Here is a 25,336-nt window from a genome sequence, read left to right on the forward strand (position 1 = left end):
GATCACGGTGACCAAAGCCACCCAAGCGGCTCCCAAATCCACCCCAAATCTCTCGATTTTGGGTTCAGAATTGCCATTTTCAGGCCGTTGGAGGGTCCGAGATTCACCCCTCGCAGCCCAGCACGGGATGGGGAGACATATGGGGGCACAGCTGGGCTCCTCTTAAGTAGTTATAATACTTCACAAAGATCCAGTAATTAATTATTCCTTATAAAGCCCTGGGCTAGAAGTCGAGATGTCGGTGTGCGCTAAATTGATTTCACTCGAAGGGAGATGATAAAAAGCGACTTTATGAAGCGGGAGTGATGCCGACAAGTGTTTTTGGGGCGCAACATCCCCTCCTATTCATCTTCTTCCCCAACCGCTCCACAAATCACGGAGACTTATTAAAAACCGGTTTTAATTCCCGAGGGCTGGGAAGAGAAGGGAGCTGGTCCCGCAGCAGGGAAGCGTTTTCAAAGCCGGGACGGACGATTTCAATCCTCATAGACGCGGTTCTTTATTCTCTGCTCCCGAGCTGCTTTAGCAGCATCTTGAGGAGCCCAAATAATAACTCGCAAAGTCCCCACATGTGGCATGAAAAGATTAGACATGGCTTAAGCAGGCGGGGATTTAAATCCAGACTGGTAATCCTGTAGTGAAATTATATACCATAAAGGCAGAGAAAAAGGGGTTGTAGGTTACTGAAAAAAAATAAAATAAAGAAGGGGGGGGCTGTTAATCTGAGGACAAAAACCTTCATATAAATCCAGCCCATATATTCTGGATGATTATTTCAAAAAGCTGGAACTCCTTGCGTTGATCTTTTAAACTGATTACGGAGCAAATGTGTGCACTTTGGCAAACAGACACGAATTTCAGATGTCCTTTTTCATCAGCTTTTTCTTCTTTAACGATGCTCGATTGCATAACACTTCGGATACTTCCAAAGAATGTGGAAATTCAATTTCTGTGCAGCCATGGAATTTATCGTGCAATAGTTACGGTATGTTATAAAAGGGCCCGACTGACTCCCAGGACCTGAGACTTGTTTCCAAATGATCAGATAACTTGGTCAACAGCAAAAAGAAAAAAATGTAAAAAAAAAAAAAAAAAAAAAAAAGAAAAATGGAAAGCAATAAGCAATATTTTCTCCACACTCAAACTTGATCCTTGAGAGAAATCTCGAAGTTATTAAATAGGAAAGATATTTCAAATGTCTACATTGCATTTAATGCAGCCGTGGCAGCTTCAGATGGTAAGAGCACAAGTGGCTACTTTTCCCTGGGGCATTTTCCCGATTGAAACGTTATTTTACCTCTCTAAATACATATAAAATCACATATATGAAATACAAACATATACAGAAACGTGTATATGTGCATTTTTTCCATTGGAATCAGAGATTTGAAATAAGGCCTCAATCTACAGAATTTTCCAACACGTGCTTGAAAACAGCAAGTATGCAGAAATTCGTATTTTTCCACTTTTTAAAATTGTGATGAGTTTTTCAGTCAGATTTAGTTACAAATTTGTTCCGCCTGAAAGGGACTATAAATCTCTGTACACATATATGTTTGTAATGATGAGTTTGAAAGGCTCAGGATCCTATTGTAAGATGAATATAAGATAAGATAAGATGAATATATCGATGCAAACCTATAAACAGGCCAAAACCAAAATCGAGCCCTAAACATTTACATTAAAATACACCGTTGCGAGGAAATTGCTGACATGTTTTTCACACACCTCAGCATATGTCCTAGTATAATATATATTTCCATTGCCCATCCCACTAGAAGGCAGATATTATCTATACGAACTTCTTTTAAATCTAGGAATGCCACGCGAACATCAGACTTCACTTCTATCTACATATAATGAGTGAGATTCTACTCAATTCGAGTCGTAGTCGACTAAATTCCCGTTATGTCTGTCCTAAAAACCAACTGGAGAGGCACAGAATCATGGAATTATTTGTGCACGTCTGTCTAAGCAGAGATAAAGTACTGATAGGGAAATGATGCCGATGGTTTGTTACTTCATTCTTTCCTTTCAAAAGATTCATAGACTCATTTTCAAGACTTTTTTTCCCCAAAAAAGAGCTGGGGTACAACCTCACGTGGCAGCTGCGTAACTGCAAATAAGTGCAACGAGCAGCAGAGTCGTCTCAGAGCAGGAATCGGACACATTGAAAATGCAAAACCACGCAGAAAATCAGAAAACGGCACGTCTCGGGTGACATTTCACCAACGTCACTGCTCCTGGGGCTTTGGGAAGTGATGACAGGGAGTAAAATTTGTGTTTTGCGATAGATAAAGCTATAGAGACAAAAAAAACAGAGAACAGTGGAAGTTGAAAGGTCCCTTTTCCCCTTGTTCACAACGTCCTTTGCCTGGGCAGGGGATGTGGCACCTTTCCTGGGGCTCTAAACTTAACTCAACAGCTCAAAAAGCACCTCAAGGGGCTCGTTTTATCCCAGGATTTGCTTTTCCAAGCTCCTGTTCTCCTCTACCCCCTGTACAGATCCATTTTCACCCCCTCGACCCGCTCCCGGCAACAATTTACCCGCGGCAACGAGGCAAAACCCCACATTTTGGGGGTTTCCAGCACAGCTGGTAACTTCACCCAACGACGGGTTTTCGCACAAACGTCGCCTTTCGGTGCCATTTCTGTACGTGGCAACGCGTAACGACGTAAAATCATTTCTGTGCTTCTGTTAAGCGTTAGATTTCCCGGTTTATTACAGAGGAGGAGTGGATTTTGACAGAAGAAATTTCTCTCCTTTCTGGGGACCAGACACGTGCAAATAGAATCACAGAATAATCTGGGTTGGAAGGGACCTTCAAAGGTCATCGAGTCCAACCCCCCTGCAATGAGCAGGGACATCTTCAAATAGATCAGGTTGCTCAGATATTAAGTAACTTAAATATACTTAATATTTAAGAATATTTAAATTAATATTCGATAATACTTAAAACGAGACACATAGAAAGAGAAAAGTGCTACTGAAAAGCTCCACCAGCTCCAAAGATTTAGAAAACACACTTACTGCTAAACATCACCTAATAGAAAAAAAAAGGCTTTTAAACACAATATGTTTACTGCAGTGGAAAGTTTTCCCATCTTGCAGGAAGTTTCTTATGTTTCCTTGTAAAAAAACCAACTCCTTACGCACCGCGGCGTAATTCTGGATATCACTTATAACGTCATATAATAGAAGACGGGCTGCGTCGCCATCAAAGCCACGACACGAACCACCAACGCGCAGCTCTGCAAAAACGCTATAAATTGCGGAAAGGTTTTAATTCTCGTTGTATAAGGACCGGGCCGTGGTTTTGCTATGAACGGCTATATGAAAAGCTTAAATGAATGTAGCGGGAGAGCCGCGGGTTCGTGGTGGTGACTCCATGCGTGTCGCACTCACGTTCGGGCTGCGTGGCCACCTTGATGGGCTGCGAGCTCTCCCCGGGTCCCCACTCGTTGTTTGCCACCACGCGGAACGCGTACGTCTCCTCCGGCTTCAGGTTGCCCACCGTAAGCTGGAGTGTCCCCGACTGAGACGTGTTGACCGCCCGCTCCCTGAAAAAAACACAACAAAAAAAGCGCAAAAATTACCACAAAAATCCACTTTAACCCCCCACCAAAATGCATCTTGAAGCATTACTTATTTATGCAGTGAGTAGCCTGCAAGGTACGGTTACTTATCAAACTTGAGGTTGGTTTGTCTGTAGGGTTTTTTTTGATTTTTACTTTAAAAAGCCTAATTCAAGTAATGGATCCCACTGGGAATGCTGCGAGCGCTACAAAAAAGCCTTGTATTTTAACACTTTAGAAAGCCTGTTGTGGATCAGTTCTTTGCCTTTCTTAATATGACAAAAAAAAAAGGGAAAATTGATGGAAAGAAATGGCTGTTTGATAAAGGAAAACATCTTGGCTACAGGAAGGGAGATGCGTATTGGAGTGTAAACACCCAGTTAATTAAAACAGGGTTCGGATCGCTCTGCAAATCCAGAATCTTTAAATCCAAATCTTTAAGGTCCCTTCCAACCCAACCCATTCCATGATTCTCCTCCACCAGCTGCTCCCAGTGGCAAGTGCTGGGGTAACTGGTCAGTGTGGTCTCCTGGGCAGGGAGACGCACAGAACACGATCCTCCCATCAGGATAAAGCCCATTTAACTATAATTTTTCCTGGCGCTATAAGCACCTGGAGCTATAGGGTATCGCTGGCTTCTCTGCCTTGGGTCAGGCAAAGCTCAGCCTAGCGCCAAGCAAAGCTCGGCCTAGCGTCAAGTAAAGCTCGGCCTAGCGTCAAGCAAATCTCGGCCTAGCGTCAAGCAAATCTCGGCCTAGCCGTGGCTTGGGCCTGCTCATTGAGGAAGATATAAACCGAGATTCATTAACGTGGGATTATCCGGGAAAAACACAATCCCTAAACAGTAAAGCGGAGCCTAAATAGGATGAAATCCTTCATTTCATGGACAATCTGCAAACGGAAATAGGTAAAATTGCTTTTGTAACCGATTTATTACGGGCGGCGTGTCTCGTTCCCCTCCTAAACGCCCTCGGAATAGCTGACAACAACATTTCATGCTGTGGAAAAAAAATCATTTAAGACAGAATCGAATAACGATGATGAGACATCAGCTGCAGCTGATGTTGGCAACTGTATCTCATTGTAATATATTTGGTTTTTTAATAGCAACAAGACCACCTTTCAATCCCAAAATAGCGGTAAAGGAGCAAGAGAAGAAAAAGGAGATGAAGCGATAGAAGAAAACTCCACTCAGATCTCGGTTTTAAGACTTCTCTGGGACACTGGGACCTGCGGTGATAAATACGTGCAAGCCTGGAGAGGTGCTACGGCTTGTAGCATTTTTTCAGTGAGTCTTTCCCCATTATTTAGTACGAAATAGAGAAAAAAAAATTAAACCATGCACGTATCTGGCGCCCTCGGAGCTCACGTTGCTGCTGAGCGACTTCTTGAGCCAAATCCAATCTGCATTTCAGTCCTGTGCCATCGGGACGCAGGTGTGAAGTGCCCAGACGAGGCGTGAAATTCTGGCCCGTCTTGTATCCGATGTGGACGTTGCAGAGCGATGGAAAAAAACCCATTGGAGGAGATCCAGGGCTGCCGCTCCACTTCTCAGCCCTAAATTTGATGCATCGCGTTGTGGCCTTGGCCATTTGGAACCATCCAAGCTTCTCATCTTCCAATGTCATCTCAGCAGCTTCGGAGTTCACCTTCCGTTGGATCTCCATGGTGACACCAAATCTCCCAGGACACTTCTCTGAGCAAACCAGGAGTCGTACGACCACCCAAAGACACGGGTGGCCTCAAGACAATGAACCCAATGAGCTTATCATGGGTCAAGTCCATTCCTAGATTAATTAGCTCGAGTTCAACCCCATGTTCTGGCAATGGCTTCCAGTTTGGGAAGAGGAGCTCTGGGCCATCCCCAGCCCATGCTGAAAAATCACGGAGGGGATTTTCTCCGTTCTTGGCCAGCCAGCGTGTTGCTCCCTCCGTGAACCTCGTCAGAGCCCTGAGAAAACCAAACTTTTCTATGTTTTGTTTCCTATAACTTGAGTTTTCCAGCTATCAGATCTGGAGCATCTTCCGAACGCAACACCAGAAGCCACAGGGCAGCACAAGACTTAAAAAAAATGCAAGAAATGGACTGTTTAAAAAAAAAAAGTTCCAGGTTTTCCTAATTAAAGACTGAATAATAATCAAGCGAACACCCCAGGACTGAGACAAAGTGGAATAAAGCAAAAGAAAGGGCTGAGCGTTCCCTCCGGGCCGGCTGAGATGCAAAACCAGCCCAAGAACATCGCGTCCCACCTCACAACATGGTCAGATACAGAAATAATCTAAACCCCACCAAATAGCCTTGATTTGGTCACTTTTACCTTTGGGGTTTTCTTTTTCGAACTCGTCTTGGCCATAAATTACAGTCTAAAAATAAAAAGACCTTGACTAAAGTCATCCACCTTCTTGTAAAACAGAGGCTTCGACATGTAATTTCCAGTGACTGAAGATCGTGTTACATTACGGTATCAGCACGGAAAAAAGATAATTACAGCTCCCATATATCTCTTAGGTGTGTAACAAATGCTCTTCTAATGTTTCGAACACCTAATTAGTTACTTGGAGCCAGACAAGTCGTGTTAATGCTCTTTGCTGCGAAATGAACACGATTAATTTTTAAATGGATGGACTTTTACCGCCTTGAGTTCTTTATCTCCCGTTATCATTCTCCCGCAAAATAAGATCGAGTCCTTGACTAAAACAAGCAAACCTCAAAACTAATGTAAACGGATCAGCTGGGAATGATATTTTAGGACTTCAGCTGAATTATTTTAATCAAAAATAAGTTTTTGTGTTCAATTAAGTGGTCCCTTGATTCGTTCCCTCACTCTGTAACATTCAGGAAGCTAAACTGGAAGAATCTATTAGCTTGTCGTGACTATAAACTCATTTATTAATTAGTCACTGATAACAAGCGGATGTTCGACTAAAAATAAAACTGGTCCCCAAAAGAAAACTGGTATCAATCTTGCAAAAGAGCCCTTTGTCAAAGGGTTTTACGATCACCTGTAATATTGCTGATTTCCAGGATCGTTTCCTTCCTTTGTCTTTTTTTAAGATCAGAGCATTTAATTTCATTTATTGGGAAAAATGTTTACTAAGTTAAAAAAGAAGGATAGTTACGAACCAGGACCCATTATTTAAGCCACTGTGACATTTCAAAGGTTGCAAGCCTGTATTTTGGGGGTTTGCATCTCATCTAAAATGCTAAAAAGGAATACATTACCTTATAAATATTTCCCATTATTTATAAATATAGTGAATTTTTAATCGCAAATTAAATTTTAAAATCCAATCACAGTGATGTAAATTCTCACCAGGAAGGCAGAATTCATTTAGAACTCTGTGCAGGTAATTAAATGTGACTTGGGGTCGCATTCGAGGAGCTGTTTTTTGGCTTTGGAGATAGATGAGGAGCAAATCAGCAAAAACAAACAATGTCTTCCTCTGGGGTGACTAATACGCTACCACATAAATATCAAATGTCTGCGTGAATCAATTGTCGAGAAGCACAACCAGCCGAGGGAACCAACCGCGAGGCCGAGCGCAAATCTCAACATCAACGGCGGATCAAAATTCGGACCTGGGTTGAAATTGGCCCATCTTGCAAATAGTCGTGACGAAAAATTGCGACTCTAAATCGGTTCGCAATTAAACGCGGGCAACGTCCGGACACAAACGCCGGAGGATGAGGATGGAGATGGGTTCAGTGCTTCCCACCTGGAGGACACCTCCAGCTAAAAAAAAAAAATAATTAAAAGAATTAAAATTAAAGTATCAACAGTGAGAGATGCGGCAGCAGCCAAGGACGGCCCCGTTCCCATCTGGGCAGCGGCTCAGCCGGAAAGTGGGAAACAAACCAAAAAAGGCAGAGACTTGCATTGGCAAACTCTGCATTTTTAATCTTTCCGATGACCTTATTACTTGCACAGAAAATATTTTCTTTTTCAGTGAGCTCTGAAACCTGAATGAGCTCCTTTCTCTTCTGGAAACACTTCTGCGAGGCAGGATTGATTTTTATCGTCTTTGTGCGTGCGTACATGTCTATACCTTGAAGAGTGATACCCACTGCAATGCAAGCGTTATTTTTTACTATTATATTCCAGTAGATTTCAACAGAAAATAAGCACAAGCAAATGCATACTAAGAGCTACTATCTCCTAACACATCTATTTTGCTGAGTTTTTCATCAACTGCTCGCTATAATCAGCAAATGTCATCGAGTATCTCACTTTTAAATCCAAACTTTCATCTCGACCAGAACCTTCCCTGAGCGCAGGTGTGTTGCTTGGCTGTTTGTTTATTCCCCAACGGATTTCAGGTTTGTTTTATCCTTTTGCTGAGAAACTCGCCTTTTACCTTTAAGTGCTCTTTCCCATCACCCTTTAGCAGCGGCGAAACCGTTTGATCCCACGCGGGACGCCGGCCCGGGCGCCGAGATGAAAAAGCATCTCCCGTCTTGCTACGGCAAGAAGTGCAACCGCTTCCAAAAGGGGTTTCTTTGAAGAAGCCGAGCTAAACAAAAAAATCCTTTATGCTACAGTTCAAAATACGGGAGGCTATTTTTTGGATGGTTGCGTTGGTCCGGGTGGTGCCGCCAGATGTCACAAAAATCCTCATCGCTCTTGAACCCTCGCTCCAGACTTAAGCAATTTCGACAATTCCTTTGCATCCCTGAGGTGAACGTCAAAGCCCATATTTATTTTTGCGACCGGAAAAACGGCTCTTTTGTAAAAATCGAGCGTAAACAGTAAACGACTCAGGAACTCCACGCAGGTTTCAAAAGGAATTATACATTTATTTTCTCTCATCGTTCGTCTCTAAGTTTGCAAGACGGCAGGTGCGTATTCAAAAGTGTGGTATCTTGAGTCTTGCTGCAGGGAGCGTAGTGGAATTTTTATTTGTTTTATCTATTTATTTGCTTAGTTGTTTGAAAACAGAGCCCGCACTCTTCAGCAGGCGGCTCTTTAAGCAGATGTGCAACTAGTTGGGAACGGGACTAAGTCAACCTTATGGTCCTCAGGACTTTGAGCAGCACCACGGAAATTCTGGCAGAAAAACTATTTGGAAGCATAATGCCTGAACTCTTTTTACAACTTTAATCTCAGAAACACCACTATTTAAAGGCCTCATACGAGAATATTAGTATTTTCTCCTCACTGCTAAACTAAAAGGCTGAGTTAGAATATTATAGAGTCATCTTGGTTGGAAGAGACCCTCTGGATCGTCGAGTCCAACCCAACGCTGGCACTAAATATGACTCGATCCAGCTGCTTGGCAGCTCTGATGTTTTCAAAACAGTTCAAACTACCACATCATGGCTACAAAAGAAAGCTGGACCTTGTTGAAGACCAAGATGAGAAGCTTGTGAGCGTCCAGGAAATTTTGCCTGCGAGACGGAGGAAGGACAATACAGGCCATGATACATCAAATGAGCTCCTCATAATGATGTATAGGAAGAGAAAAACACGCGATTCTTCTCAGGCACAGAATCATTGATGAAATTAGGGAAATAAACCAAAACTCAAATAAATACGCAGTACCTTCGTGAGTGCGGAATGAGCTTATGTGATGCAGAATCATGCAAACACCAACCAATCTGCAGTGTCGCTGTCGCAAAAGGGCTATCGGCTGTGCAGCTCTAATCCGCAGGGCTGGAACGGCCCAGGCCGGTCCATGGTATTTGCAATCACATAAGAATCTTCACAACCCGCTTCCCTGGCTGTTTTCAAGGCTTTCCACCATTCGCACCACTCTAAAAACCGTCCGACTCTCCGGCTGATTGCGGCTCAACTAATTCGCCTCTGCCGGCGATGCAAAGAAGGCTTGAGCCTGCGTCTTCAGAGGAAGATGAAAGATAAAACATGGAGCTAACAATATATTAGACGGTCAAGTAGTAGCAAAAGGAGATAAGATCCATAGACATTACTGTCAACGCAAACGGTCCTTCGATGTACATGGTTCTTCAACGCAAATGGTTCTTTAACGCAAATGGTCCTTCATACCAAGATGATGACCACCGTTGAATAAACCTTGACATGATGTCTACAAAACGGCAACAAGAGGCATTTCTAGCGTCACGCTTACCACGGGGAGAAGAACACGAGGTTGAGAACCACTTGCAAGCTACTCGTGAAGACCTCAGGCTCTCCTAGGAGGCCATGGTCCGTTGAGGCCTACCTGTTGACACCGTCCCTGGAGAAGAAGACCGTGTACGTCTGGACGTTGCCTCTGGCTTCTGCAGGCGGGCGCCAGCTGAGACGGACAAAGCGGCTGGAGACCAAAACAGGGACCACATCTCGGGGGGCAGAGGGGAGGACACTGGAACTTGGGACAGCTGGAGGGGAAGGAGAGGAGTCAGTCAGCGAGGTGGCGGGAGGCGCCGCCGTGGTGGCGGCTGAGGTGTTACGGAACAAAGGGCCGAGGCGGCGTGGAAGAAGCGTGAATAAAATGACAAGGGATGAAAAAGAGAGAGAGAGAGAGAGAGAAAAAAAAAGACTAACAGTAAAATCACACCTTAAAACGCACCATCCTGAACCATACTCTAAAGTGAACAGCAACGCGCAAAACTCGAGTAGGCTGCGTCCTTGGAAGACTTCTAAATTATTCCTTGTACGAGTGATCAGTGCGATACGTCCCTTTGTTCACTCATTTCACGGGTTTTGCCTCTCGTGCCCCAAGCAGGAGGATTTAACCCCATAAACAAGCAACAAACTACTGCTCAAAACCCAAAGCCAACAAACCGACCTGGTCTGAGAAGAGCAGAAACTCAGCGAGGCGCTTCAACGCGCGATAATTGCATCAAAAGGGGACAAAACGAAAAGGAAAAGGCAGCAAGACTGAACATTAACACCTTTTCACGTGGAAACGGGTTTGGTCTATGTGCAAAATCCAGAAGTGCCTAAATTGGTCAAATTAATTTCAGAACGTTTGAAGTCAATCAACTCTTGAGAGAGTGTAACGGTTTCATTGCTGCCCACCAAGTCAACGTGAAAGCTGGCCCGTCAACATCAATGAAAGCAATAATATGTATTTAACACTACTTTAAGTGATCAGCTGCCTCCTGATTTAACACACGCATCTTCTGGAGCATCCACAATCACCAAAGGATCTCTCTGAAGGCCAAAATTATGTAGAAGGTCCAATTGCACGGGCCACGCCAGCTCTAAAAAGCAGGTTTTCCATATTGGTAGTGAACCAAAAAGCAATTTATTTTTTTCATTATTGCAAATCTTCTTTGGTAAATCTCTACGCATACGTTGTGAGCGATATTAGTAGCATTAATTTACTGTGAGATCATTAACGGCGTTCTATTATCTAAATAGCTTATGCTTTATGTAAAACGCATGACGTTCACTGAATACTAACAGCATTTTCTTACATTATCCCTAAAGTATTATTGAAAGCCATTAATATTGATATTATTGATAACAAATATTATTACCTCTTACTTACCGTGATCACTCCAAGGCCAAAGGGAATTAAGGGATTTCCCAGTGGCATTTCCAGCCTAATGATGTGTTGAAAGAAAATATTAAGCCACCGTCTCCGCTCTTTTGGCTGCGAAGTTGCGATTCATTATTTGCACTTAGACTGTGCTTAGCGCCCTTAGTCACGGGCCACCGATCTAAATAATGTGCAAACACAAGACTAACGTCTAATTCTGTGTACATTTATATCACAGCGACGCTTTGTTTCACGACCAGAGCGAGCAGATTTGAGCTTCTGTTCTATTCTATATGTTGACTCATGTATTATAAGCATAAGTACATGGTCGTCTTTTAACAAGAAGTACCAAGGGCGTGATTAGAAAAAACCACACAGACAACCCTACAAGGCCTTTTCCGTTGAGTTCTGGTGCTTAAACCAAACACGGCCATTGAGAAAAAGCCCCGTTATTAACTATTTTGGCACCTGAGGGTCTGTAGAAACTCTTGAGTTCTCCCCAAAAAACACCCCAGTCCGTGGTTTCTCCACCGAAGAAAATGAGGACATCTACCCAACACACACAATGGAGGCCGTAGAGCGACTCAAACCACCAAATCTACCTTGAAACGTGCCGAAAAAGCATCTAAAATCTAGAGGTGAAGCCATCCCGTGCTGGCGGATGCAGCTGCGTGTCAACTTATGACAAGAACAGCAAAAAAAAACGAGGCGAAAAGCAGCAAGATTGGGATTGAAGCTCTAGGCCGCTGAGCGTGTGTTTTCCTCCAGTAAACTCTATAGAGATATCACTGACAAAAGCAATTCCAGTTTTATTGTTGCTACCAGTGAATAGCAAACATATCCAGTACAATAGCATGATACAGAGAGACATATAACCCGAAATTATCTCGGCGAGGAACGTCTTAAATCCTTCAATCCGCCATCGGTTCGAGCATCTTCATCAGAGTCTGACAGGGGCTGATTTGAGCCTGATCTGGTTGATATTAACTCCCCGGAAAGTGCGTTTTTCCCCGCTCTCGTGTTGGCGTGAATTATCATCGAGTTCCGCGCCGAGAGCATAAAACTGATTCATTTTCCGCACGTGGAAACGTCTCTACAGCCAGAGAAGGTCCAAATATCGGCCCGATAGGAACTGATGCTCGCGTTTCCACTCGGGAAGCCAAACGGAGCACCTCAAATTCAGAACCAAATCCCCCGTTATTTATAATCCAGAATCAGCTGTGAGTTTTGTGGCATTATTATTTTGCCGGTAGGACCGGTCCCTGCGCTCCTAAAGCAAACTTGTTTAAAAAATGCGGAAATATGCTTGATGTCCTGCTTATTTACAGCCTTTATGGGCAAAATACAGCTATAAAACATGTGCGAGGCCAAATATTGATGGGGTTTTAAAACAACTAAAGGCAAAATATCGGGCGTGACGTCCCATTTCATCCCCGCTTCCCATGCACCCGGTCATGGGCTGTTAATATTTAAAAATAAGAGGAATATGAGACTTAATTCAACGAGACCTACCCTTTAAATTGTGTTTTTAGAGACCAGCAAAAGCTTACGTGGGATATACAAGAGATGATAAATGAATGAAAAAAACATCCTGGTAATTATATCCCACAAAGGATTTGGTATCAAGAAGACATGGGTGCAAATCCTGTAAATCCAAGTTAGAAAACATCTCATGTTCTCACTCGAGTGCTTACAGGGACTACATATATCTATATATACACATATATGTCTATATATACACACATGTATCTGTATATACACATAAATATCTGTATATACACACACAGGCCTCAGCACAGTCTTTCTACCTCTGTACAAAAAAAAATATTAATTTGCCTTTTTTTTTTAACATATTTACCAAGTTGACAGAAAAGGGAAAGAAGTTTTAAGTTTAAAATGGAAAATAAGTCGAGAAGTTGCTGTGCATATAGCAAATGTTGCTCGTGGGTGTCACTAACATTGATCTAAAAGATACCCCGATAATCTGCATTGAGGATTAAGTCCTGAACTGAAAGAGATGAGTTTGGCTTTTCTGCTTTCAAGCAATTAAAATGGCGTTAATTACTCGTGTTTCATTCATGGAGAACACTTAAGCCTGTTATACCACGTTGCCACATGCCTACATTTAAATATACACTAATTTTTCAGGGGGATAAGTCAATATAGAAAGAGACGGGACTATATATATGAACTGTCTACACCTCACAGGAAGCGATTAATGTTCACAACATCATCCGTTTAGTGGGTTTTATTTCTTTAATTACAAACCTTACTTAAGCAAAGACTATTCAAGCAATTGCCACAGTTCTACACTCGGAGTCTGTTAAAAGAACAACATACACTATAGGCTACCTATACTTTTAAAATTCCGTCAATTAGAGCTTGCTGAGAAGATTTGAAACTCGATAGTTTTGCAGGAAAAATGACAAAACTATCACACTTAGGGTCTTCAACCGCACGCTTCAAATCACACCTTCCCTGAATATCCCACGTTCCCTGGGGCCAAAATGACATTTCAAGACATCGAATGAAAATTTGCGGCAGAGATACGACCTCAACATATTTTTTTAATGCCCTCTAACGACTCCTTCAATCCCTTGATTGGACTTTTTTTTAATAATATAGCAATGTTTTTTTTATATATTTCAGTTTTTAAAGACTTTGGAAAACTTGACTGAATGTATGCAAACATAACGCTCAGGCTTTAAGTGAAGTATTTCATTTCAGAAAAAAACCCAAGATGTTTTATTCAAGCTAAAATATAAACCTTTGCATTAATTCAAGCCTCTTCCTCGCTCCCCCCGTGATATTTTCCTCGGGTTTAGCAATTAACGTGTACAGCATGAATTTCAAGTATGACGCAACAACACGAATCGCTTCTCACCTCCAAATCCTTGGTGTTGAAAGGAAAAGCAATTTCCACGGAATTTTAATTCCCGAAATAACATTAAATACGTGCTTATTGTCTGGTGTTGCTCTACCTGGTCAATCCAGCCTTTTGTTGCACTCCTGCGTTCACGGAATTCAGTATTTTTTCCAACCCCCAGAACCTTTTTGACCCATCTTACACCTTCCGTAGAGCAAACTGTGAAAGTTATAAGTGAGAAAAAAAAAATATTGCTGCAGGAATACCTGTAACTCAAAAAATGCTGTATATTTAACACCTAGGACCTAAAAACAAGGCATTCTTCCAGGAAAATATCCTTAAAGAACATCCGTAAGAGAGATCAATTTTGGTGGATTCATTTTTATTAAATTTTAAAAATTAGAATTAAAAAAAAAAAAAATCTTAATTTATGCTCCTTAAAAAAAAAAAAAATCAATATTAATGTATATTAGGGAAGGCAGTTGAAGAACTCTACACAAAACAAATTTGGAGTGTAGAGCCTAATTTTACCTTGCATTAGCTCTCACGCAAATATGAATTTGCAATTATATTAAATTCGTAACACATCACTAATCGCTTCTAATTTAACAGACCATACCGAGACCCGCAGACGCGAGGAGCCGCATTTTCACGGCGTTACTTTAACGCTGGAAGATTCATTTATTAATAGACAAACTCGGAATATCGAAGCAATCCACAAGCTTACGCATTCCAGATGCAGGCTGGGACAATAATCAGAGGCCTGCTTCCCTACAGACTGAGGAAAATAGCCAAAAATTGAGGAAAATAGGCAAAAATTGAGGGTTTGTGCCCATAAAAACGTGATTTTGGAAGGCGGCGCACCCTTCGGCGCAAGGATTCTGGGGCCTACCTGTCTGGAGGCCTCACCGATGTTAGACCATCCAGTACAGGCCTCGGGAGGGGAACGTGAGGAAAAAAATCTGCATTTCGCACAGGCGGTTAAAAATTTCATCGGAAATTTCATGATGAATTAATGGATTTTATCATTCGTCCTCTGTGGCACTTCTACAACCCAACGCCAACCCGCAGTGGGAAGACGTTCCCAAGGAAAGGCCTGACGCGGATCCAAGAAGTCTCATCGTCCCGCGTTAAGTGATTAAATGGATGAGAACTGGCGAAATGGAGAAAAAAGAACCAAATGAACCATGGCGTTTTGGTGTGACGATTAAATAATTGAATTTTGGTCTTGTTTCCAACAGCTGGGATAAAAACAGATGTTCTATCAGATGAGCGTTACGGAGATACGCAACGGATGTAATTTACTGTCCCGAATCAGCATCAGATTGGACAAGTTACTCACGACTTACGGTCAAACAAAATATTCTTCTCCACACAAGCAACTCCTGTTACCTTTCCTGGGGCCCATTTACAAAATTTGGCCTTTCCGGTTTTTATCCAGCCAATTAATCACACAATATAGAGTACAAAGTGGTGCGTTCAAAACGCGTTTCTCCGGGCGTTCTGCGCTCAAATTCACCCTCCAAACGCCGTTTGATGCGTTCGCACGCCTCAGGTTTTACACGAAGCACACGTCAGAGTGTCAGGGTACATCAGCATCTGCTTCGAGATTTTCAACCCATATGTAGCGATGCTAATTTGGCAAATAAAAGATCTGTCCGCGTTGCCGTACGTATTTCCTCCCTTCTGGCTCCTCGCACGATAATTCATTATTACTCGGTGCCATAATGATGTTCTTAGGAACAAGTCACGCAGTACTAATTGTTATTATGCCTCTTTTATGATGTGATGAACCTTAGCATAAATCACCCAAATTTACGTGTGTCAACAACGCCTGGTGTTACCGTAACGAAGAATTCGCTCCCGACCCGGCGCCTCGCAGGATTAGGCCGATAAAGCTTTGGAAACGGCACCAATGTCTCTGAAATACAAAATCTCGAGGAGATTTTGATAGTTCCACCCTACGCAATAACAACCACAGGAGAAATGGGGCAAAGAGCTTTGCCAGAGGCAAAGACGTTTTTGTGGTTTCACTTAATTTTGGAGTATCTGGTGTAACCCAGACTGGCAGCTACAACAACCACATGCCCATCACTGTTGGGCCTGCACAGTCCCTACCCACTATTTTATGTTAAAAAGTCACCTATAAGTGATATAAATGACCATAATATCATTTCACTAAGTGCAGTAAATCTGAAACATCTCTGTTTTCATACCTGAGCTTGTTTTGGACGCAGTTCGGCCAGTTCCCAGCCAGGCCGGTACGTGCACCCACTTCTCCCTTTCTATGCACATCTGTCCGTGTATTATATTCCATTTTTTTTTTTCCCTTTTACCGCTGAGAAAATCACTATTCCCATTTGCAAGAAAGAAAAAAATCAATGGCAAATACGGCCTTAATGGCTGCTTACGTTCATGTAGTGAATAGATCTTATTAATTAACTGACACTACGCTGTGAAAAAAATGAAAACCACAAAAAACCAACAGGCAAACCCACCTCTGATGAGCTCTGGCGCTCAGAGCTCACCGCGCAGGTGACATCTGTCAGCATCAATTAGTCACCAAGAAAAACGGGGCGGGGGCCGAGGGGCGATGGGCTGTTGATTGCAAGAAATTCAATCACCCGCAAACGCTCCCGGAGGAAACGGCGGCCGGTTAATCTAGTCGGGCATCTCCGACCCGCCGAACGAGAGCTGCCGCCCGCGGAAAAAGCAGAAATAAAGATTTTTCAAGCAGTCGAGGGACTTGGGAGGCGTTTCATGGGCAAATAGCAACGGTGTTAAATAGCAACCGTAAGTGTTGTCATGATCTGCGGTGTTCGGAACGCAGCAGGAGAGCGGGAGCACGTTCATTATTTCTGTACGTGAAACCCAGCGGGGCCGCGGCCGTTTCTGGGAATGAAAGGGAGAGCGGCTGGAAAATCAACTGTTTCCCACCGGTCCTGAGCAGTTTCTTGTCGTCTTCATCCCTGCGACCATCAGCCCTCCTGCTGCTCACGCCTTATTTTTCATTAGCAAAAAATTAAACTCGCTTTAAAACTAACTATTTGTGAATTTGACAAAGTTGAAGAATAGTTTTTGCTCCGGCAAAAAAAAAAATAATAGAGGGGAAATTTTGAAAGCATGAGATGGTCTCGTTCTGAGAAATAACTATTTCTTTTAAGAAACATTATGGTATGTCTGAGCTTCTCAAACTTGCTGGCTTTTAATCTTGAAATATCTTATTTTCAATATTGGGATATTTGAATCAAAACTGTAGCCCCTTATCTTTGTTCCTCGGAGCATCCGAAACAGCGCGAGCTTGGAACACCCATTTGAGGTTTAGGTGCTCCGACGTTGGGTGGACTTTTCATGGAGACAGATTACGGACTTTAAACATTTCCTCACATTTAGAGACATCAGTCAAGACCCACCTCTAAATCTCTTTTACCTCAAGTTAGACTCACAGCAACACGGAGCCACCCAAGTCCAACATGTAGGACCAACGACGCCTTCAAAGGCCTTGACTCAACCGCTATTTATATGCAGAATAAAGTAAAATCTCTGAATTCTACTGAACACAACCTCAACTGCTCCTACTCGAACCCCATCGGGTTTTGCTGATGGACACTCAGGAGCCTCCAAGTCTTGGGTCAGCTCGTGTGGAGCTTCATTTCAAGGGCAGAAATTCCGGGGCTGGGGCCTCCTCACCAAACCCGGCCTACGCTGAGAGCAGGACTTAAAAATCCGCTGCTGCCTTTAATATTTGGGCTAAAATCTCTGCTTTCAGAGAGAGCGGGACAAAGCAGGTCCCTCCAGATCAATAAGGTGTTTTACAACCGCTTGAAAAATTCAAATTCCCAGCTAAGAATCCCACGGAAAGCTTTGGCATCGCTTTTCTTAACAGCATTTCCCCTAATGGGGCTAAATGAGGTATTTACTCACTCTGTTAGTTCTTGTGCTTTCTATCCTCAGGCACCTCGTTTTTCTCAAATACTACACAACAAATTAGTCCTTTTCTGTAGCTCAGGCTCCCACCAGCACACCGCTCTTTTTTTTAATTTAATTTTTTTTTTTTTTTTAATTTTAGTTCTTGACGTTACTCAAAGTTTTGGCAGAAGGCGGCACGCGTTGCTGGGTTTGTTCAGAGGATTACTTATCAAAACTACGACTAATGGCGATGCTTTTGAGGTGGATCTTTCTGCACCTTTCCTCCTCATCTGAAAAACGGAGATTTGTGAACCCAAATATGTTCAGGGTTGTGCAGACCTTCATACGCTCTGGTAATTAGAAAAGACCTCAAAAACATTAACAAAACCATCTCCCAAGCAGGAGCTAAACAGCGTGAAGGAAATAAGGAACGGGAAGACAACGCTAAACCTGGAAAACCGGACCAAATATAGAGAATTTCCACTGCCCGAGCATCACCTTGAGCATCATGACTTGCTTTGGCAGCAAAAAGCCCGTTTCCAAACCCGAAATATGGTTGTGCAAGGGCATTTTGCTCGGATTTCAGGTGTCTCGGGTTCACCCGCTACCTCTGCACGATGTTCAGCATCTCTCTTGCACTGCTCCTATCTCTTCCCATCTGCGCGAAGAAATAATTAGACTTATTTTTCATGGCTTTCTTCTGATGTGAATCACAACATCCAGCATTCCTCGGGCAGGCAATAAAAAAAAAAAGCTCCCAAATCACTTATCTTGAGACAGCAGTTAACGTGCGAGTAAATTCAGTAACGTGAAATGCTCGGATCTCCCAGGAATAAAAGTATCGAAAGAGACGGATGAGGACCTAAAAGGTCTTTTTTTTCCATCTGCAATTGCTCAGGCACCACAAATATTTTGCTCTTACCACTATCTTTTTCCTGCCATAAGAATTACATCAATTCAGTCACTCTGAATTTTCTACCCGGCCCATCATTTTCTGGGCAAAATTGGGTGAGGTAAATGCTCTCATCCAGCTTGAAAATAAACAAAAAGAGAAACATCTGAGTCCAAATTCCCTGGAAAGCGCAAAGTGAGACTTTAAATAATCCAGATGTTTCCAGGGGTTGGTAGCAAAGCTCTAGGGGGGGTCCTGGAGGGATGTCCCTTCCTAGCTGGGAATTTAAATTTTTCAAGCAGTTGTAAAACACCTTATTGACCTGGAGGGACCTGCTTTGTCCCGTTCTCTCTGAAAGCAGAGATTTTAGCCCAAATATTAAAGGCAGCAGCGGATTTTTAAGTCCTGCTCTCAGCGTAGGCCGGGTTTGGTGAGGAGGCCCCAGCCCCGGAATTTCTGCCCTTGAAATGAAGCTCCACACGAGTTGACCCAAGACTTGGAGGCTCCTGAGTGTCCATCAGCAAAACCCGATGGGGTTCGAGTAGGAGCAGTTGAGGTTGTGTTCAGTAGAATTCAGAGATTTTACTTTATTCTGCATATAAATAGCGGTTGAGTCAAGGCCTTTGAAGGCGTCGTTGGTCCTAAATGTTGGACTTGGGTGGCTCCGTGTTGCTGTGAGTCTAACTTGAGGTAAAAGAGATTTAGAGGTGGGTCTTGACTGATGTCTCTAAATGTGAGGAAATGTTTAAAGTCCGTAATCTGTCTCCATGAAAAGTCCACCCAACATCGGAGCACCCAAACCTCAAATGGGTGTTCCAAGCTCACGCTGTTTCGGATGCTCCGAGGAACAAAGACAAGGGGCTGCGGTTCTGATTCAAATATAATCAATCCAAAATCTTTGATCTTTCTAGAAGCATTTTCAACGGCCCAACTGATAATAACTAACTCAAAAAAAAGAGGATGGAAGGCGAGAGGTGGCCAGATGGACACTTAGATGGTACAACTCACACCACTCTCATTTCTTCAGCAGCAAAACCCAGTCAGGAGCCAGACGACGAGTCTGCCGCAAACCAACGAGCCGCGGCCTTCATCAACGGAGACGTGTTTAACGTCAAGGAAAAGCTCTGCCTACCCAGGATAAGAGGGTTGTGCATTGTTTTTTTTTCCTCTCCCTGTGTCCTAGAACTGACTGGTTTAATAAAGCCTGCGAATCTTCAGAGTAAGCAAAATCATCCCGGAGCTGGAAAACTTCCAGGCGCGAGACGCGCCTCGCACGCCGAGGTACCTCGAGGACGGCGCTTTTAAGAGAGAAAGATTTGCAGTTACTTTGACCTCCTGCATTTTTAAAAATCAACTATACGGCTGTGCCCGGCATACGAATAATTTGCAAAGATGCCGTTTTTTTAACAGCAAAAGGTTTTCATGATGAGATGAGGCGGTGGTTATGTCCGAGGCGAGCGGGGATGCTCAGCATCCCACCACGCACGTACCTTCAGGAGCTGCTATATTATAGACCTGGGGATCTGTTCATGTCGAACTCAGGAAAAGTCGGAATATAAACTCATCCTGGTGCGTGTTTTAGGAAGGTCCAGGACTCAAAAGACACCAGAGGAGCAAAACCCCAAAAGGGTTTCTTGGTGTCAACCGCCCTCTGGGGTCCATCGGCTTCGGGAAGTGAAATCACAGCTGCGGATAAACCACAGGAGACCAAAGCACCGACGGTAACTGGTCCTAAAGAGAGACTGAACGCAAAATTAAATATTTCACTGACTATCGGAATGGCCAGACACAAACCCAGTAAAACTCCTTACCCCACAAACCAAATATTTAAGCCCTAGATTGAAACCCCTGTATGAATTCATTGCCAATTTCTATCTTTAACAGGGATTTTTAAGGAAAAAAAGCTTAACCATCAACCCGTCTGCCCGCCTTTTACATCCCTGGAGGCAGCTGCTGTATTTTGGCCGATTCCAACCCAATTTCTCGAGAGAGTAGGGAAATAAAAGAAGTTTAGTGACGATACGGTGTCCCCATTGATCAAAAGGCTCCGACAAGAACTCAACGACTGTTGAGTAGGTTCCCAGAACAATTGTTCCACAAAACGGACAACAAAATTAGTAATTAAGAGGATTCCCAACCTGAGAGAATTAGTGCCTTTAATCTGTAATAAACCTATTAAAAGCTCGACGGTAAATCGCGGGAAAAAAAACGAGTCAGCAGAGATTTCAGTGCCCTTTCTTTTCTAAACATTACCTCCCGAGTTTAAAAAATAGCCATCGGATGGGTTGAATACTAATTCTCAGACTATTATTAAGTGGGAAACGCTGAGAAAATATAGTAATATTTCGCAAGGTAAGTTATTTCCTCGGATATTGGATTTAGAGAGAAAAGCAAGAAAGCAGCAGAACTAATCTAGACATTAATGAAACTCCCTGCGCCCCATTAGAAAACAGGAATGACATTTATAGCGGGGTGTAGCGATACTAAGAGTTTTGTGAACATTACTTTGCCGTAGACTCTAAAAGAATTATACGTAATAGCGGTAGTTACGGTGGCATCTTAAAAATCGCCGGCTTAAAATAATCTCTCTTCAATCACCTGTAATTTTCCACCTTTTTCTCACCTATTTGGTTGCAATTTTTTGGCGAACCACCCGCTATTGTGTGTTTTGCGAGGACGACGTGCGGGATCTAATGGGACGAATATCTGAGTACAGGAAAAAAAGAAACATACGTAATTTGGAAACTGTTTTACTTCCTATAGGAATCAAAAATGGATCTGGAAACAATTCTACTGTGCGGAAAAAGATATTTTGGTTCAAGTTACACATTATTGAAGAAAAATCCACGGAGAGAACCACATAAAACCCCTCTTTACACCCAACTCTCTATACAGAAAGTTTCCCGTTTTTTTTAAAAGCTCTAAGACAGACCCTTCACTGCTATGGTAAATATTTTCTGAATAATCACAGCTATTTTATCACTGTTTTTTTCTAAAAATCGGGGAGAGATGCTGCTGAGATACCTGCCTTGTGCTGGAGAATTGAGCAGCTCTGACATGTTCTAGTTTAAGTTTTCCACAAAGGCCTTTTTGCTCTAAGCTGTAGCAACACAATTCTTATCAACTTTGACAAATATTAATACATAATTCAGATTTTTAGGGCCTTTTTTTTTTTCCTTTAAGAAGTTGACGACACCGTCCTCTTCCCCCCCCGCTCTGTTCCTCGGAGAACGTAATCGCGGCGCTTTGGTTCGAAACGTCGCTTTGAAATAAAATAGCGTTTCTTAGCAGAAAGATTGGAGGACTAAAGCAAGAATCCTTCCTTTTGATATCCTAAATGGAATTTTATTTTGAACTCTAATGCTAAAAAAAAAAAAATAAAATAATATAAGAAGAAAGCTGCTGTGGCTGGGGTTACGGTTCCTCATCGTATAAAACAGATTTAAAGTGAGTTTATAATTGTCAGGGAGCTTTAAATAATTGAACGGTAAGACACAGCATGGGAGGGGGTGTCTTCTATTGTGTAATAACATCTCAGGATTCATTATTCATAATAATGATGATTATTAGTCTTGCAAGTTTTACACTGTTTCCTTTGAAAATTACAAGACTGATCGTACGACGAACGAGAATTTAAAATAACACAGTTAATTTGCTTTGAGTTTATTACATCAAGTTTGTTACCGGGGGGAATAGTCTTCTAATGTGTAAAAGCAGAGAAAACAAAGTGTTTAATAAAAAAATTAAGACCTCTCAGAATTGTTTTGAGAGGATTCGGCACCTCTTTGTCCTCAAGTCAAGGGCAAACTCCTTCTTTTTAAAAGGTACAAAGTAGGCCCATCGAAATCTATGAAGAACTAAAAATTACAGGGAAATATTTGACGTTGGAAGGATGAACGACGATGTCCTGATTCATACTGAACGATGCTGAGAACGCTTTGATACCGACGGGGTTCTCCGTGCTCCGCGTTATTATTCTGAGCCCGACACGAGTGGTTTTTCCTGCGTCGGGAAGAAATTGGAGATAAAAGAGAGAGAGATGCGTTGCTGCATTCGGATGAGCCCAAGACCTTTAGGGGTTTTTCAAGGAGAAAAGGAGAATCCATCAGAACAAACCTCCAGCTCCATCGTCCCCACCAAAACCAGCTGGGCCGACTCATTAGCTCTGCCATCGTTAACGACAAGCAGCCCTAACGGAGCGTTAGAACTGAAGAGAGACATCGATGGAGAAGGGAAACAGCTCAAAACGTCACTTTTTATTAATAACGTCAAAGTTGAACCAAAGCAACAGAACAAGACGTGATTGAGTCAGCTCAAGAACCGGAAGGTTTTTCAACTGAGCTCTTCACTGATGGGAAAATGGAACTAAATATTTGACTGCCCGGGTTCTTGAGCAAAAAGCGCGTCGGCTCAAACCCAAATCGGCACAATTTGTGCCACCGAAATCGCCGAGCTCTCCAAATAACTCACTTCCAAGTCGTCTGAGATGTCCAGACGTTTACGGAGGTTTAATCTTGCCTTGAAAATTTCAAGTTGGTCTGAAACTTCAGTTCTGCCATGCGGGAAAGGCTGTCCAGCAAAATGGAGACGAAACCTGCAGCATTTTCCTTTCCTGTGTCTTTCTGCAAGCTCCACGATTTAAAATGGAAATTCCCCGGTCGAACGACTAAGGGAATAATGAAATTTTCTCATAGTTCCGAGAACAGGTTTTTTACTTCTACGATGCTCCTCAACTTTTCATGTTTTATTTACGAAGAGAGACAAATGAGTCAGACTTTATGGAAGGAGGAAGCAATAAACACATTTCTGAAAGGATTCAAGAACTCGGAGAACTTAAGAAAATCTTTTTATGGGTCGTGCTGAAAAAAAATGAATTCCCTACAATAAGGGAGATATAGTATAAAGCAGGAGTTTTATGTTTAAAAATGATTGTTGCTAATGAATTCTGGAAAGTCAAGTGCTACTAGCGTAACGAGTTAACTAATGAAAATGCAAGGCAGCCAGAAAAGAAATGGAAACATAATGGATTTTTTTTTTTTTACGTATAAGAAAAAAGAAACATATTTTAGAGAGAAAAAGGAGGCATCATTAAAAAAAAAAGAAATAATAACAAATAACCCAGTTCTTATAAACTGATCGACTCCTTGCAGACTGTGGTGACAAAGATCCCGACAGCACAGGTGACACGTTCTCCACAAAATGTATGTGTTAGAATGAAATAAAAGACCTGGAGAATTGTCTGTACAAACCCTGGAGTTGAAGGAAGAGATGAGGAGAATACAGATTCTTCTTCTTGTTAATTTGTACAAAGTAATTGATAGCTACGCTGAGCCCTGAGGAGCTGAAAAAGCGCAAGATGCGTCTTGCAGGTATTCAAGACACACAAATAAGCTTTTCTGGGGTGTCATAATGTAAAAATGTCATATCATGTCGTGCTCAGCAATGTCAGGGTAGCAACTGGTCACTTTAAGGACTAGAAAAATCTGTCTCGCTGTATCGGAAGCTCATGAGAACAAGGGCAACGAGCACACAACGGCCATTACCTGCTCCATCCAACGTCGCTCCTGAGAAGGAGCCACATCCATCGTCTTCTGGAGAAGAAAACTGGAGTTGTTTGCTCTGAAAATAAGACAGCTTGTAAGAGGAGAATACATCCTAGCGTCATGAGGAACACATCACCCCTCGAGCTTCCTTAAGACAGGAAAAAAAATCTAATAACAAGAATAAATCCCATCCTGGCGGCTGTTACAAGCAGGGAAGAACATCTTGCTGGCGCCTGAGGAGGTTCCTACTGCTTGAGAAGTTTTCCTCGCTACCACAGATGGGAAACGCAAAGTGGTGTCACGAGACGAGATCGGAGCCTTCCTAAGCAGTCCCAGCTTATGGGTCTCCTTGTAGGAAGAGATTAAGATGACAAGAGGCATCGAAAAGTCTTGGAGATGTTTACGAAAGCCGCCTACATGTCGGAATAACGACTGCGAAGAGAAGTAAGAAATACAGTGCACGAGTTGCATTTTAGATGTTCACGTGGTATCAACGGAGGTGTCTTGGTCAAGACTTGGTCCAGAGCTTGGTGAGTAGACAACAGGGTGTCTACGTGTGTCCTGTAGATCACTCCGTTACCCAGCTCTTGGCAACCGCTCACGTCGGCCTCGCTGACTAAATGCTACTTTTCTCTGATAAAGAAGGAACGAGCAAAAACGCAGGAATGATTCTGCGTGATGACAGGGAAAAATAAGCCAAAAAAGCCCCCAAACTATCAACGTTTCCTGTAAACAGAAGGAGCACAAACCATGAAAAAAACCCCAAGAAGAACGGAACAAATCCCCTCCGCATCGTTGAAAAGAGCTCTGCTGTCTTGGTTTCTAAACAGAAAATTATCTGTGGCTCATCACCAGAATATTAAATCAAAATCTCAGGACAGAAACCATTTCACATGCCTGTCCTTAAACAAGCCTGCAAAAAATAGGTGCCAAACCCAAGGTAAATGAGAACGACGGGGTTAACGAGCGGCATAGCCATCGTCCCGACCGCGGCGGGTCTGAGCTCTCAAAACTCAACGTGATCATTACATTCCAACGCCTTTTTTTTTTTTACTTTTCCATCAGACGAATAAAATCCCTTCACGCCTATTCCATTTAGCCCCAAAT

The 25,336-nt window shown here is 42.7% G+C and overlaps 1 protein-coding gene across 1 annotated transcript in view; it reads right to left on the bottom strand.

Annotated features, from left to right (window-relative positions):
- The window catches only part of DCC (DCC netrin 1 receptor), a 357,209-nt gene that overhangs the window by 124,440 nt on the left and 207,433 nt on the right, over nucleotides 1-25,336 (bottom strand). The window contains exons 8-9 of the mRNA XM_065656469.1: nucleotides 9,754-9,910; nucleotides 3,407-3,561 (exon numbers count right to left, since the gene is read on the bottom strand). Coding sequence (XP_065512541.1) covers nucleotides 3,407-3,561; nucleotides 9,754-9,910 — 312 coding nt within the window. The remainder of the gene's footprint in view (nucleotides 1-3,406; nucleotides 3,562-9,753; nucleotides 9,911-25,336) is intronic.

Source organism: Caloenas nicobarica, chromosome Z, assembly GCF_036013445.1.
Source record: "Caloenas nicobarica isolate bCalNic1 chromosome Z, bCalNic1.hap1, whole genome shotgun sequence".
Classification (NCBI taxonomy): domain Eukaryota; kingdom Metazoa; phylum Chordata; class Aves; order Columbiformes; family Columbidae; genus Caloenas; species Caloenas nicobarica.